Here is a 12893-nt window from a genome sequence, read left to right as displayed (position 1 = left end):
GAGGATAAGATCAATGCCCTCATTAAAGCAGCCGGTGTAAATGTTGAACATTTTTGGCTTGGCTTGTTTGCAAAGGCCATGGCCAATGTCAACACTGGGAGCCTCATCTGCAATGTAGGGGCTGGTGGACCTGCTCCAGCAGGAGGTCCTGCCCCTCTACCGCTGCTGCTCCAGCTGAGAAGAAAGTGGAAGCAACAAAAGAATTTGAGGAGTCTGATGATGACATGGGCTTTGGTCTTTTTGACTAAACTTCATTTATAATACGTTCAATAAAAAGCTAAAGTAAAAAAGAAAAAACAATAAAAAGTTTTGTCTTTTTTTTGAGATGGAGTCTCACTCTGTTGCCCAGGTTGGAGTGCAGCGGCATGATCTTGGCTCACTGCAACCTCCGCCTTCTGGGTTCCTGTCTCAACCTCCTAAGTAGCTGGGACTGCAGGCATGTGCCACGATGCCCAGTTAATTTTTTATTTTTAGTAGAGACAGGGTTTCATGATGTTGGCCAGGCTGGTCTCGAACTCCACCTTAGGTGATCCTCCCCCTTCAGCCTTCCAAATTGTTGAGATTATAGGCATGAGGCACCACACCCAGCCTAAAGAGATTTAAGATAATTTATGTAGTAACTTCCTTCCAATGAGTATAATATGTAAAGAGAGGAAAGAAAGAGTACTTTCACAGTGGAGAAGCCTGGTGACAACACTTCAGCCAGGTAATCAGGCACATGTCGCCCAGGCTGGAGTGCAGTGGCTATTCACAGGTGCAATCGGAGCACACTACAGCCTTAAACACCTGGGCTCAAGCGATCTTCCTGAGTATCTGGGACTACAGGTGGGTACTGTGTATGGCTTGAAAAAGGAATTTTTGTTCTCTCTCAAAGTTTTGTTTGCTTAAACTATTTCCCATGGCCTACATCTAAGCCCCCGCTGCGCTCTCTAAACTTTTTTTTTTTTTTTTTTTTTTTTTGAGACGGAGTTTCGCTCTTATTACCCAGGCTGGAGTGCAATGGCGCGATCTCGGCTCACCGCAACCTCCGCCTCCTGGGTTCAGGCAATTCTCCTGCCTCAGCCTCCTGAGTAGCTGGGATTATAGGCACGCGCCACCATGCCCAGCTGATTTTTTGTATTTTTAGTAGAGACAGGGTTTCACCATGTTGACCAGGATGGTCTCGATCTCTTGACCTCGTGATCCACCCGCCTCGGCCTCCCAAAGTGCTGGGATTACAGGCGTGATCTAAACTCTTTTTATGCCATTCTCCACTTCACTACAACGATCCTGCCACAGCAGCTTTCCTTCTGGCTCCTTCCTGTTTTAAGGCCTTTGCCCATGCCGTGTCCCCACTAAAATGCCTTTCCCACGATGGCCAAGACTGAAGTAGCCCCCACCTTCCACTGCTGTCTCTCATTACTCTATTTCCTTCTGAGCATCATCTTTTTTGTTTGCTCGCCACCTGTCCCCCCTACTAGAATGTAAGCTCCTGGAGGGAAAAGACCTTCCCCTAACTTGTTCACCATACCCCAGCATTTAGAACAGTAGCTTGCTTATACAGTACATGCCCAATAAATATCGCCCAGTGAATAACTCAGTAGGTCTTAAGATCACAACTACAGAAGCCATAAGTTACAGATTGCAAGCCATCTCTACTTCTCTTGATATGAAAACACTAAATATGAGTTACTTTTGTTTTTGAGACAGGATCTTGTTCTGTCACCCAGGCTTGAGTGCAGTGGCCCAATCCTAGCTCACTGCGGCGTCAACCTCCCAGGCTCAGGCAATCCTCCCACCTCCGCCTCCCGAGTAGCTGGGACACCATGCCAGGCTAATTTTTTTTTTCCTTGAGACAGGGTTTTGCGTTTGTTGCCCAGGCTGGAGCTGGAGTGCAATGGTGTGATCCTGGCTTACTGCAACCTCTGCCTCTGAGGTTCAAGTGATTTTCCTGTCTCAGCCTCCAGAGTAGCTGAGATTACAGGCGCGCCCCCCCCCACCATGTCCAGCTAATTTTTGTGTTTTTAGTAGAGATGGGGGTTTCACAGTGTTGGCCAGGCTGGTCTCAAACTTCTGACCTCGTGATCTGCCTGCCTCAGCCTCCCAAAGTGCTGGGATTACAAGTGTGAGCCACCACAACCGGCCAACAGGCTAATTTTTGTAATTTTATTTTTTTTTAATAGCAGAGATGGGGTTTTGCCATGTTGCCCAGGCTGGCCTTGAACTCTGCGACTCAAGTGATCTGCCCGCCTCAGCCTGCCAAAGTGCTGAGATTACAGGTTTAAGCCACCTCTCCTGCCTGAAATTGTTGGGTTTTTTTGTTTTTTCCAGATGGAGTCTCACTGTTGCCCAGGCTGGAGAGCAGTGGTGCCATCTGGGCTCAGTGCAACCTCCACCTACTGGGTTCAAGCGATTCTCCCACCTCAGCCTCTCAAGTAGCTGGGATTACAGGTGCCCGCCACCATGCCCAGCTAATTTTTTGTATTTTTAGTTACCTACAGGGTTTCACCATGTTGGCCAGGCTGGTCTCAAACTCCTGACTTCAGGTGATCTGTCCACCTCAGCTTCCCAAAGTGCTGGGATTACAGGTGTGAGCCACTGTGCCCGGCCAAAAAATTGCTTTTTTATTTTATTTATTATTATTATTATTATTATTATTTTTTTTTTTTTTGAGACGGAGTTTCGCTCTTATTACCCAGGCTGGAGTGCAATGGCGCGATCTCGGCTCACCGCAACCTCCGCCTCCTGGGTTCAGGCAATTCTCCTGCCTCAGCCTCCTGAGTAGCTGGGATTACAGGCACGCACCACCATGCCCAGCTAATTTTTTGTAGTTTTAGTAGAGATGGGGTTTCACCATGTTGACCAGGACGGTCTCGATCTCTTGACCTCGTGATCCACCCGCCTCGGCCTCCCAAAGTGCTGGGATTACAGGCTTGAGCCACCGCGCCCGGCTATTTTTATGTTTTTTAAGACGGCGTTTCACTATGTTGGTCAGGCTGGTCTTGAACTCCCGACCTCAGGTGATCCGCCCGCCTTGGCCTCCAAAGTGCTTGGATTACAGGCGTGAGCCACCACGCCCGGCCTATTTTATTTTTTTGAAGTGGAGTCTTGCTCCCACTGGGCAGGCTGGAGTGCACTGGCATGATCTCAGCTCACTGCGACCTCCACCTCCAGGGTTCAAGCCATTCTCCTTTTTCAGTTTCCCAAGTAGCTGGGATTACAGGATACGCCACTAGGCCCAGCTAATTTTTGTATTTTTAGTAGAGACAGGGTTTCACCATGTTGGCCAGGCTAGTCTTGAACTCCTGAGCCCAGGTGATCCTCCAGCCTCAGCCTCCCAAAGTGCTAGGATAGGTGTGAGCCACCGCGCAGTGGCTGAAATTGCTCTTTTTAAGACATCTCTTTTGGGTTGGGCATGGTGGCTCATGCCTGTAATCCCAGCACTTTGGGAAACCAACGCAGGTGGATCACCTGAGGTCAGGAGTTCAAAGCCTCATCTCTTTTAAAAATACAAAAATTAGCCAGGCATGGTGGTGGGCACCTGTAATCCCAGCTACTGAGGAGGCTGAGACAGGAGAATCACTTGAACCTGGGAGGCGGAGGTTGCGGTGAGCCGAGAACTTGCCATTGCACTCCAGCCTGAGGAACAAGAATGAAACTGTCTCGAAACAAAACATCTTTTTTTCGAGACATGGTCTCGCTCTGTCGCTCAGGTTAGAGTGCAGTGGCTCAATCTCAGCTCACTTTGGCCTCTGCCTCCCAGACTCACACAATCTTCCTGCTTCAGTCTCCATGGGCCTATAGGTTCACACCACTGTGCGCGGCTGTTTTGCATTTTTAGTAGAGACGCGATTTTGCCATGTTGCCCAGGCTGATCTCAAACTCCTCAGCTCAAGTGATCCGTCTGCCTCAGCCTCCCAAAGTGCTGGGATTACAGGCGTGAGCCACCACGCCTGGCCCCAACGACTCAATTCTAATTCACTTATCTCACCCCGGCCCATTAGACATCTAGGGAACCGGCCCCGCCCTTACCAATAGCAAACTCCACGAGGGTCTCATTCTCCTCCGACAGCGAATCAAGAAATAAATCCAGGACCTGCAGCTGCCGCAGATACTCGTAGTTGTTGGGGTCATAAGCGAAGTTGGCGAGGTTGGCGAGGACTTGCTCCTTGGCGTCTGCAACGGGAAAGCGGCACTGGAGCCAGGTCCGAGCGGCGGCCACAGCAGACCCTGCCCCCTGGCCCCACCGTGGCTCTCACCTTGGCTCTGGGTCTCCTGGAATTCTGTGACCAGCGCCTGCAGGAATCCCAGCCGCCCGACGTGGGGGTCCACCTTCGGCTTCTGGGCCATGGCCGGTGTGGCCGAGGACCCCCAGGGACGGGCAGGAGGGTGGGAAAGGTGCAGGGGGAAAGCCGAGCGAGACCTTCACCTGCCCTCCACCTGTGTGGAGAGGGAAGACGCGGGGCGGCAAACGGGTTTCTTTCCAGGGCTCAGATTCTACAGTAATTTGAAGCTGGAAATGGGATGTGGGAGATGGGGCGGGGGTCTCAGAATCCTGTAGGAGTTGGGTTTGAAAATCGAAATTGGGGCGCGGGAGACGAGGAACAGTCTGCGAGTTGGAGCTTGCGGAGGGGACACCAGCGCCGGAACCCCGGCTACGGGGCTCTATTCCGAACCCCCAGCGGAAGCCGCGCTGTCTCCGCCCTTAATGAGGCGGAAGGGGCGGGGCCGAGGCGGAGGGGGCGGGGCCTGGGCGGGGTCGTCGGCGAACTCCCTGGCGCGCGTACTCTGCGTGGTTACGTTTTTTCTGGAGGCGGCAGCCCTTCATCCTGGGGTGCAGCCCGCTACGAGCGGCTTCGCTGAGACAGGTGCGGGTGTGGGTGGGTTTACTGCGAGGAGCAGCCTGGTTTCCCATATCTCGTTTCCAGCTGCAAATTACTGCAAAATCTGAACGCAAGAAAGAAACCCACTTGCTGCCCCGGCCGATGGGAGGGCGGGTGAGGGCCTCGCTCAGCTTTCCCGCCCCACCTTTCCTACTCTCCTGCCGATTCCCCGGGGTCCTCCACCGCCCCGACGTGGCCTAGAAGGTGAGACGCCCACGTCGGGCGACTGGAATTCCGCGAGGAGCAGCAGAGTCTGCCAGAACCCATGTGGCAGGACGTCAAGGCAGAAGCACCTCCAGGGCCCCCACGGCTGGCGGGGGCGGGGCCCAGCCTCCTTGACCAGGAAGGCCCTTAGGAGCGCGGGCATCAGCTCTCTGCGCCCCCCATTGGTCCTTTGCCCCTTTTGCAAAAAGCCTGGCGACCCCGATACGCCCTCCATCCCAGCCCCGAGGTGGATTCGCCACCTCTGGACAGAAATCAAGGGGACTGGGTTATGTCCTGGGGCTTTTCGTCAGTCGGGTGGACGGCGCGCGCCTGGGGCAGCACCGGGGAGCCGGAGAAGGAGCCTTGGATGTGGCGCTTTCAGGGCTTTCTGGATGCTGAAGCCCTTCGGCCGGTTCCCTCTCGGGGATTTTCAGGAAGCGGATGTGTGCTGGATTACTAGTGGTCACAGGGAACAAAGCACCAGGGAAGGAGGTGGCCTTGCCACACTCCAATCGTGTTGGACAATGTGGTATAGGTGGCTTAGGCTGTGCATGTCCTGAGAGTACAAAAGTGGAGTCACTTGCATTAAAAAACAAACAAAACCCCGACAGAGTCCAAGAAACCCACGACGAGAGAGTTCTCATGCATAAATATCTGATAATCAAAACTATCACAAAGACTGCAAAAACCACCACGTTGCATAAAGGCCATCACAAACTTGCACAAAACATACTTCTGCACGGTCATCTGCCCAACAACTGCCCGTCCAACCTTGAACTGGTCACTCTTGTTATGAATCCTTCTACCTAGCGATAATTATCTCAAAACAGGTAATCCTAATTTTTCCCTTAAAGCCTTTGTCTTCCTTTACCTCCCTGAATACCCATATGGTTTACTATGCCATGCATATTACCACTGCAATGCCCTATGCCCAAAGAGATGGCATTTTCTTTGAGAGAGCCTCTCTGTTATTTAGGATGACAAAGGCAAGGACCATACCTGAAGTCCTGGGCCTGGATGAAGGCAGAGTGGCTGTCACAGTCCAGCCAGCTGCGGCCCCATTGGAAGCAGGCCCTACCTCTGAGGCTTCCGGTCCTTGCCATCAGCCCCTGCCCTATGCACCGCACACCCTTGGAGGCAGGAGTTTCAACGTTAGTCTGGGGGCCTACCTTAGTCTGGGTGCTTAGGCCCCAGGACCCTCCCCAAAGCTCCTTGGTGTCTGTTGGGAGCCTCTGCAGCCTGGGAAGTACATCTTACCCCAAGGTGCCCAAGCAGTTTCTCTGCCTCTTGCTGGACCCAGCAGCAAAGGGGAGCCCATGAACGGAGGCAAGGATGGAAATAAGTTCCATTCCTCCCTGCCCAGGAATTGCCCCAGACCTTCTCTAGAGGTTCGCAGGCAATCAGCTAAGTGGGGACTGCAGAATCAGATGTGCCACCCCCATCCTCCTCCCTCATTGGTCTTCTCCCTTCTTAAGGCCTCTGGGAGGGGTCTTCCTTGGGGTAGAATTCTCAGCCGTTGGTAGGTCTTACCTCTGCTTAGTTTCTTGCGCACAGTAGATATTTAATAAATATTTATTGAAGGAATTCTGCCCAGAGATGATTGCCACTCTTGCCTAGGAGCAGGTGAGGTCAGTTTCCTATGCAGAACATTCAGTGATAGCCTTTTTGTTTTTGGCAGGGGGACAAGGTCTCATCACTCATGCTGGAGTGCAGTGGTGTGATCACAGCTCACTGTGACCTTGAACTTCTTGGCTCAAGGGATCCTCCTACCTCTGCCTCCTGAGTAGCTTGGACTACAGGTCTGTGCCACCATGTCCAGTGAATTTTCAAACTTTTTGTAGAGATGCAGGTTTCCTTATGTTGCCCAGGCTGGCCTCTCAAGTGATCTCCCATCTTGGCCTTCCAAAGTGTTGGGATTATAGGCATGATTCACCATACTCAGCTTTTCCCCCACTTTCCTTAATTTTTTTGTAGAGATGGGGTCTCTATGTTCCCTAGGCTGGTCTTCAAGTCCTGGTCTCAAGCCATCCTCCTGCCCTGGCCTCCCAAAACGTTTTTATTGTTGTTGTTGTTTTTTTTTTGAGACAGTCTCATTCTGTCACCCTGGCTGAAATACGGTGGCATGATCCCAGCTCACTGCAACTTCTGCCTCTTGGGTTCAAGCAATTCTCCTGCCTCAGCCTCCCAAGTAGCTGGGATTATAGGTGCCTGCCGTCACACCTGGCTAATTTTTGTATTTTTAGTAGAGTCGTGGTTTTGCCATCTTGAACTCCTGACCTCAAGTGATCCACCCACCTCGGCCTCCCAAAGTGCTGAGATTACAGGTGTGAGCCACCGTGCCTGGACTTGTTTTTCTTTTTTTTTTGATATGAAGTCTCGCTTCGCTGTGTCGCCAGGTTGGAGTGCAGTGGCGCTATCTCAGCTCACTGCAACCTCCACCTCCCAGGTTCAAGTGATTCTGCTGCCTCAGCCTCCCGAGTAGCTGGGATTACATGTGCACATTACCATCTCCAGCTGATATCTGTTTTAAATGTTTTCAGGAAGTGGGCCCTTTACGGGATGCACTCAAAACCTGGTGGATACTAGCACCAAACTTCCTCCTTTCCCATTCCATTGAGATGGAGGAGACAGGACCTGGAGAAGCACACGCAAGCATTCTCCCTTCAGAGCACGTGTTATTGATGGCAGACAAGTGTAAGACTGGGTGGGGAGCCAGAAGGCAATGGGGTCTTCAGGATAATCACCGAGTCAGACTTTTCAACTGAAAGAGACAAGCTCATCCAGGCGAACCTCCTATGTTTTCTTTTTTTAAATTAAATTAAATTTTATTATTTTGCCATAACAAAGTAACCTCCTACTTTTCCAAGGCTCAGAGGTGGTCAACAATTTGCCCAAAATCACATGGCAGATAGTGGTGGAGTCAAACACACTCAGGGCTATTCCCGCCCAAGCCCTTTGCTTTGCCTGCAGTACCGCCTTTGGCCACAAGAGACACTCATGGCTGCTCCTGGAGGAAGCAGGACATCCCCAAGGATACTTATTCACACCAGCTGGACATGGGGGACGAGAAGACTGGAACCAGCTCATGAAAATAAAATCTCCTGATAAGGTTTTCTTGCCAGAGCCTGGTTAAGCCTGAATCAACAAACAACATCCTGAACCTGAGCACCCCTTACTGAGGGGGGAGGAAAGGAAGGGGGTTGGGGAAAACTCCAGCCCTGTTTTCCAGCTTTATTAGTTCACAGAGTTTATGACCTGCTGCAGGGAACATTTTTGTGTATAATTCAAACACATTCTGTTTTCTCATTCCCTCGGTACCCTGCTGGGACAAGAGTGGGCTGATGAAAGCTAACCCCTGGGTGGTGATTTTGGGGAAAGGCACCAGCAAAATGTGTGTTGGGGGAGCTCAGACCTCCATGTCAAAGGCACAGGTGTACAGGGAGCAGGGGTGAACTGGCAGCTGGATCAGCCAGCCACTTACCCCAGGGTTGACACCTCTAACACAGCAGGGGGAAAGGGGGGCCTCCGGAGGACAGGATTGGGGAGTAGAAGAACTTCTCTTGCAGAAGCAGTTCCATTTTCACAGCGGTCTTCGGGCTGCCTGGCAAGCCCTCCTCTCCCCTGGTCAAATGTCTGGCTTCCCCCACCCAGCAATAATCCTCCCCACCAAGGAGACAGGGTGGGGAAAGGAAGGAGGAAGTCCCTAGATAGAGTAGGTCCTGCTGAGACTGCAGGGCGGGCCCTCAGACTTCACCGATTCTGGGATCCAAACCAAGGTCTCAGCTCCTGGTAGAGTCCCAGCTTGCACAGCCTTGACAGCCCGAGTTTCCTGGGCTGCTCTTCACCAGAGCACCTGGTCAAGGAGCTGGAGGTCCCCCTCCTGGGCTGAGACTCTTCACTCAGTAACCTCAGGACTCAGACATTGGTCACATAGGTGACCCCTGGGTCTTAGACGCTGGTCACATACATGATCTCAGGGCACCATTGCTTCCCAGAACCGTCTTTGCCTTCCAAGAAAAGATCCTGCTCTAAGGCATCTGTCGCGACAGCCTGCTTGCCTTGCTGCTCCTTCTTCTGCAGGGAATAGAAGCTACTGCCCATGAAGAGGGCAGCTGAGATGAGGAAGAAGCTGGACATGTAGAAAACATAGCTGAAGTTGTTGGTGCTGTCCAGGAGGAGCCCTAGCAGATAGAGATCAAGTTAGGCCAGTGCTACCAGGCCTCCCCCCAACCAAACTGTGTGTTCCTGACAGCGGGGATTTTATTTTTGTCTCTGCTGTACCAGGAATTGTGGCTGACACCCAGTAGACATGCAACAGATACTTGTTGAATGAAAGGAGGGGAAGAAACACTAAACCCTTCTGGCCTGGGCAGGAAGAGTCCTCAGGCTGCAAGATAACTCAGGGACATGACCTGTTGACCCTTGGTGGCAGGGAACTAGTGGAATCTTTGCTCAGCACCCTCCAGATCTCTCCTATGCCTCCTTCTGGAGAGCTCTCCCAACTTGTTTGCTTAAAGAATTCCTGGCCAGGCGTGGTGGCTCACGCCTGTAATCCAAGCACTTTGGAGGCCAAGGGGGGTGGATCACCTGAGGTTGGGAGTTCAAGAACAGCCTGACCAACACGGTGAAACCCCATCTTTATTTAAAAAAAAAAAAAAATTATTTAAAAAAAGGAAAAAGAATTCCCTTGTGGCCAGGCACAGTGGCTCACACCTATAATCCCAGCACTTTGGGAGGCTGAGGTGGGTGGATCACAAAGTCAGGAGTTCAAGACCAGCCTGGCCAAGATGATGAAACCCTGTCTCTACTAAAACTGTAAAAATTAGCCAGGCGCGATGGTAGGCGCCTGTAATCCTAGCTACTCGGGAGGCTGAGGCAGGAGAATCACTTGAACTCCGGGCAACAGCAATTGCAGTGAGCTGAGATCACACCACTGCACTCCAGCCTGGGCCATAGAGTGAGACTCCATCTCAAAAAAAAAGAAAAGAAAAAAATTCCCTTGGATGCACCGGGCACAGTGGCTCACGCCTGTAATCCCAGCACCTTGGGAGGCCATGAGGTGGGCGAATCATGAGGTCAGGAGATTGAGACCATCCTGGCTAACGTGGTGAAACCCCATCTCTACTAAAAATACAACAAAATTAGTCAGGCATGGTGGCACACACTTGTAGTCCCAGCTACTCAGGGGGCTGATGCAGGAGAATCACTTGAACCTGGGAGGCGGAGGTTGCAGTGAGCCGAGATTGTGCCACTGCACTCCAGCCTGGGTGACAGAGTGAGACTCCACGTCTAAAAAAAAAAAAAAAAAGGAAAAAGGAGGTACAGGGACGATGATGGAGGACTGAGGTCTGGTACACAAAGCCATGCTTTCAGCTGTTCCTACCCTGAATGCCAGGTGGAAAACCGGCTGCAGCACACACCCTGGAGATGCTGGACTGGACCCAGAGCTGTCTAGTCTGTTCCCCTTTTACCATACTGCCTGGCTGCCCTCCTTCCCAGCTCCTCACCGGCCAGTGGCGGGGAGATGAGGAAAGCAAGTCCATCCAGGACGGTGAAGAGTCCCAGGGCGCTAGGGAAGCGATCCATGGGGACGATGTCCATGAGGACCTGGAAGACGAGGGCGCCGATGCCACTCATGGACACGCTGTACACCAGGCAGTAGCCCACAAGCACCCAGAAGTCGGCTGATGCCGCACACACCAGATTAGTGAGCCCGTTGAGCAGGACTGCCAGGCTGAACAGGTACTTGCGGTGGCTGGCAAAGGCCCGCCGTCCTGCCACCAGCCCGGCTAGGGGCCGCAGGAAGATGTTGCTGAAGCCAATGATGGAAATGAGAAGGGCTGCCTGCTGCTCGTCCACTCTGTGCCGCATGGCATATGGCACCAGGAAGACATGTGGCAGTGGGAAGCCCAGGATTGACCACATCACGCCCAGCGTGTACACACGGTAGCCTGTGTTGTGCCGCAGGATGTCAAAGGCCAGGTGGCGCTGGATGGTCTGGCCACAGGCAGCCAGGCAGCCGAGCACAGGTGTCTTGGGAGGTGGCGGGGGACATTCTTTGGTCTCAGGGGCCACGCTGGTGGCCACAGGCCTCATGACGGCCCCGCAGATGCAGCAGTGGAGAAAGACTCCACCAAAGACAAGGAAGGTACCCCTCCAGCCCAGATCCTCCAGGAGGTAGCGGGAGAGCAGCGGCCAGAGCGTGATGCCCAGGGAGACGCCCATAGATGCCAGTGCGTTGGCCAGCACCCGTCGGCGGACAAAGTAGAAGCCCAGCACCGTGATGCTCGACTGGAAGCTGAAGCACATGCCCAGGCCTGCGGGGCAAGAGGGAAGACCAGCCTGGAGGCATGCTGGGGGGGCCTTCCACCTGTACCCAGGGGTGGTGTCGGCCCATTCCACACACCTGCCCTCCTCTGATTCTAGTCCATACCCAGGTCTAAGTCCCCGGGGACTGAAGATGGAGTTAGCTGGCCTCACCACCTCCCTGTAAGCACCCCTTCCCAGATCTGCCCTCCCAAGGCTGCCAGGGCATTCCTGTTCCCCTTGGTGTAGCACAAGAGTTATCTTTTAAAAACCCAAATTGGGCTGGGCGCCGTGGCTCACTCCTGTAATCACAGCATTATGGGAGGCTGGGGCTGGTGGATCACTTGAGCTCAGGAGTTTGAGACCAGCCTGGCCAACATAGTGAAACCCCCTCTCTACTAAAAATACAAAAATTAGCTGAGCATAATGGTAGGCACCTGTAGTCCCAGCTACTTGGGAGGCTGAGTCAGGAGAATTGCTTGAACCCAGGAAGTGGAGGTTGCAGTGAGCCAAGATATTGTCACTGCACTCCAGCCTGGGCAAGAGAGAGAGATTCTATCTCAAAAACAAACAAACCACCAAATTGGATTAGGTTCTCTCTTGGCTTAACACCTTCCAAAGACTTCCCATCCCACTTGAAAACAGATCCAAAGTATCCACGAAGCTCTGGAAGGCTCTCTGTGGTCTGGCTCCAGCCCACCCCTCAGATGCCATCTCAGGCCACTCCGTCACTCACTATGATCAAGCCACAGTAGCTTCTTTCTCTGCCTCTGGACATGAAGCTGCCCCTACCTCGGGACATTTGTAGCTACTGTTCCTTCTGCTTGGAATCTGCTTCCTCCAGACTTTCCATGTTCCTCTCAATTCAGCCGCCACCTCTCCAGAGGGGCCTTCCCAACTCCCCACCCACTCGGTGTCTGCAGCTGCACACCTGAGCATGCTGGAGAGAAAGCTCCCAATCACGTGTGACCATGGCCTCAGGCTGCCTGTGCCACCAGTACAGCTCCCTCGGTCACCCGCTGCCTGCCCTGCTAGGTGAGTACTGGGTCTCTTCCTCTGTGCATCCCAACGCCTCCTCCCTATCCTCATGCTCAGCTGTCCACATGCCCACCAGTGACAATGGCCTGCCCGTGCCCCAGTGGCTGTCCCTCCCTTCTGTCCTTCATTCTCTCCACTCAGAGGCACCTCTCTAGCAGGTCCCTTCTGTCCTGCATCATCCTTTTTCTCTTTCCTTGATCATTCTACTTCATTATTTCTCCCATTAAAAAAAAAAACAACCCTCTGTTGACCTCATAACCACTTCTGGATATAGTCCATTTCTCCGGTCCCCTTACAACAAAATGCTGTGGAAGGGCTGGGTGCGATGGGCTCACACCTGTAATTCCAGTACTTTGTCTTTTATTTTTTAATTTTTATTTTTATATTAAAAAATATAGGCCGGGCGCGGTGGCTCAAGCTTGTAATCCCAGCACTTTGGGAGGCCGAGGCGGGTGGATCACGAGGTCAAGAGATCGAGACCAT

At 52.6% G+C, this 12893-nt stretch overlaps 2 protein-coding genes across 10 annotated transcripts in view; both read right to left on the bottom strand.

Annotated features, from left to right (window-relative positions):
- ARMC7 (armadillo repeat containing 7) overlaps window positions 1–4717 on the bottom strand; it is a 14394-nt gene extending 9677 nt beyond the window's left edge. For 2 of the 3 annotated variants that reach the window (XM_017535723.2, XM_037741035.1), the window contains exons 1-2: window positions 4239–4717; window positions 4012–4155 (exon numbers count right to left, since the gene is read on the bottom strand). In XM_017535723.2, the coding sequence (XP_017391212.1) occupies window positions 4012–4155; window positions 4239–4329 (235 nt within the window). In that variant the 5' untranslated portion in view covers window positions 4330–4717. The remainder of the gene's footprint in view (window positions 1–4011; window positions 4156–4238) is intronic. The other variant, XM_037741036.1, reaches the window with a different exon arrangement.
- The window catches only part of SLC16A5 (solute carrier family 16 member 5), a 28418-nt gene that overhangs the window by 4682 nt on the left and 10843 nt on the right, over window positions 1–12893 (bottom strand). For 6 of the 7 annotated variants that reach the window (XM_017535705.2, XM_037741031.1, XM_037741033.1 and 3 more), the window contains 2 exons: window positions 10574–11383; window positions 7882–9247 (listed from right to left, as the gene is read on the bottom strand). In XM_017535705.2, the coding sequence (XP_017391194.2) occupies window positions 9015–9247; window positions 10574–11383 (1043 nt within the window). In that variant the 3' untranslated portion in view covers window positions 7882–9014. Of the gene's footprint in view, window positions 1–7881; window positions 9248–10573; window positions 11384–12893 lie in introns of those variants that run through there. The other variant, XR_005201430.1, reaches the window with a different exon arrangement.

This window comes from Cebus imitator, unplaced genomic scaffold, assembly GCF_001604975.1.
Source record: "Cebus imitator isolate Cc_AM_T3 unplaced genomic scaffold, Cebus_imitator-1.0 Scaffold93, whole genome shotgun sequence".
NCBI lineage: Eukaryota > Metazoa > Chordata > Mammalia > Primates > Cebidae > Cebus > Cebus imitator.
The sequence above is the reverse complement of the archived record's forward strand: the minus strand, read 5'-3'. Positions and strand labels throughout refer to the sequence as shown.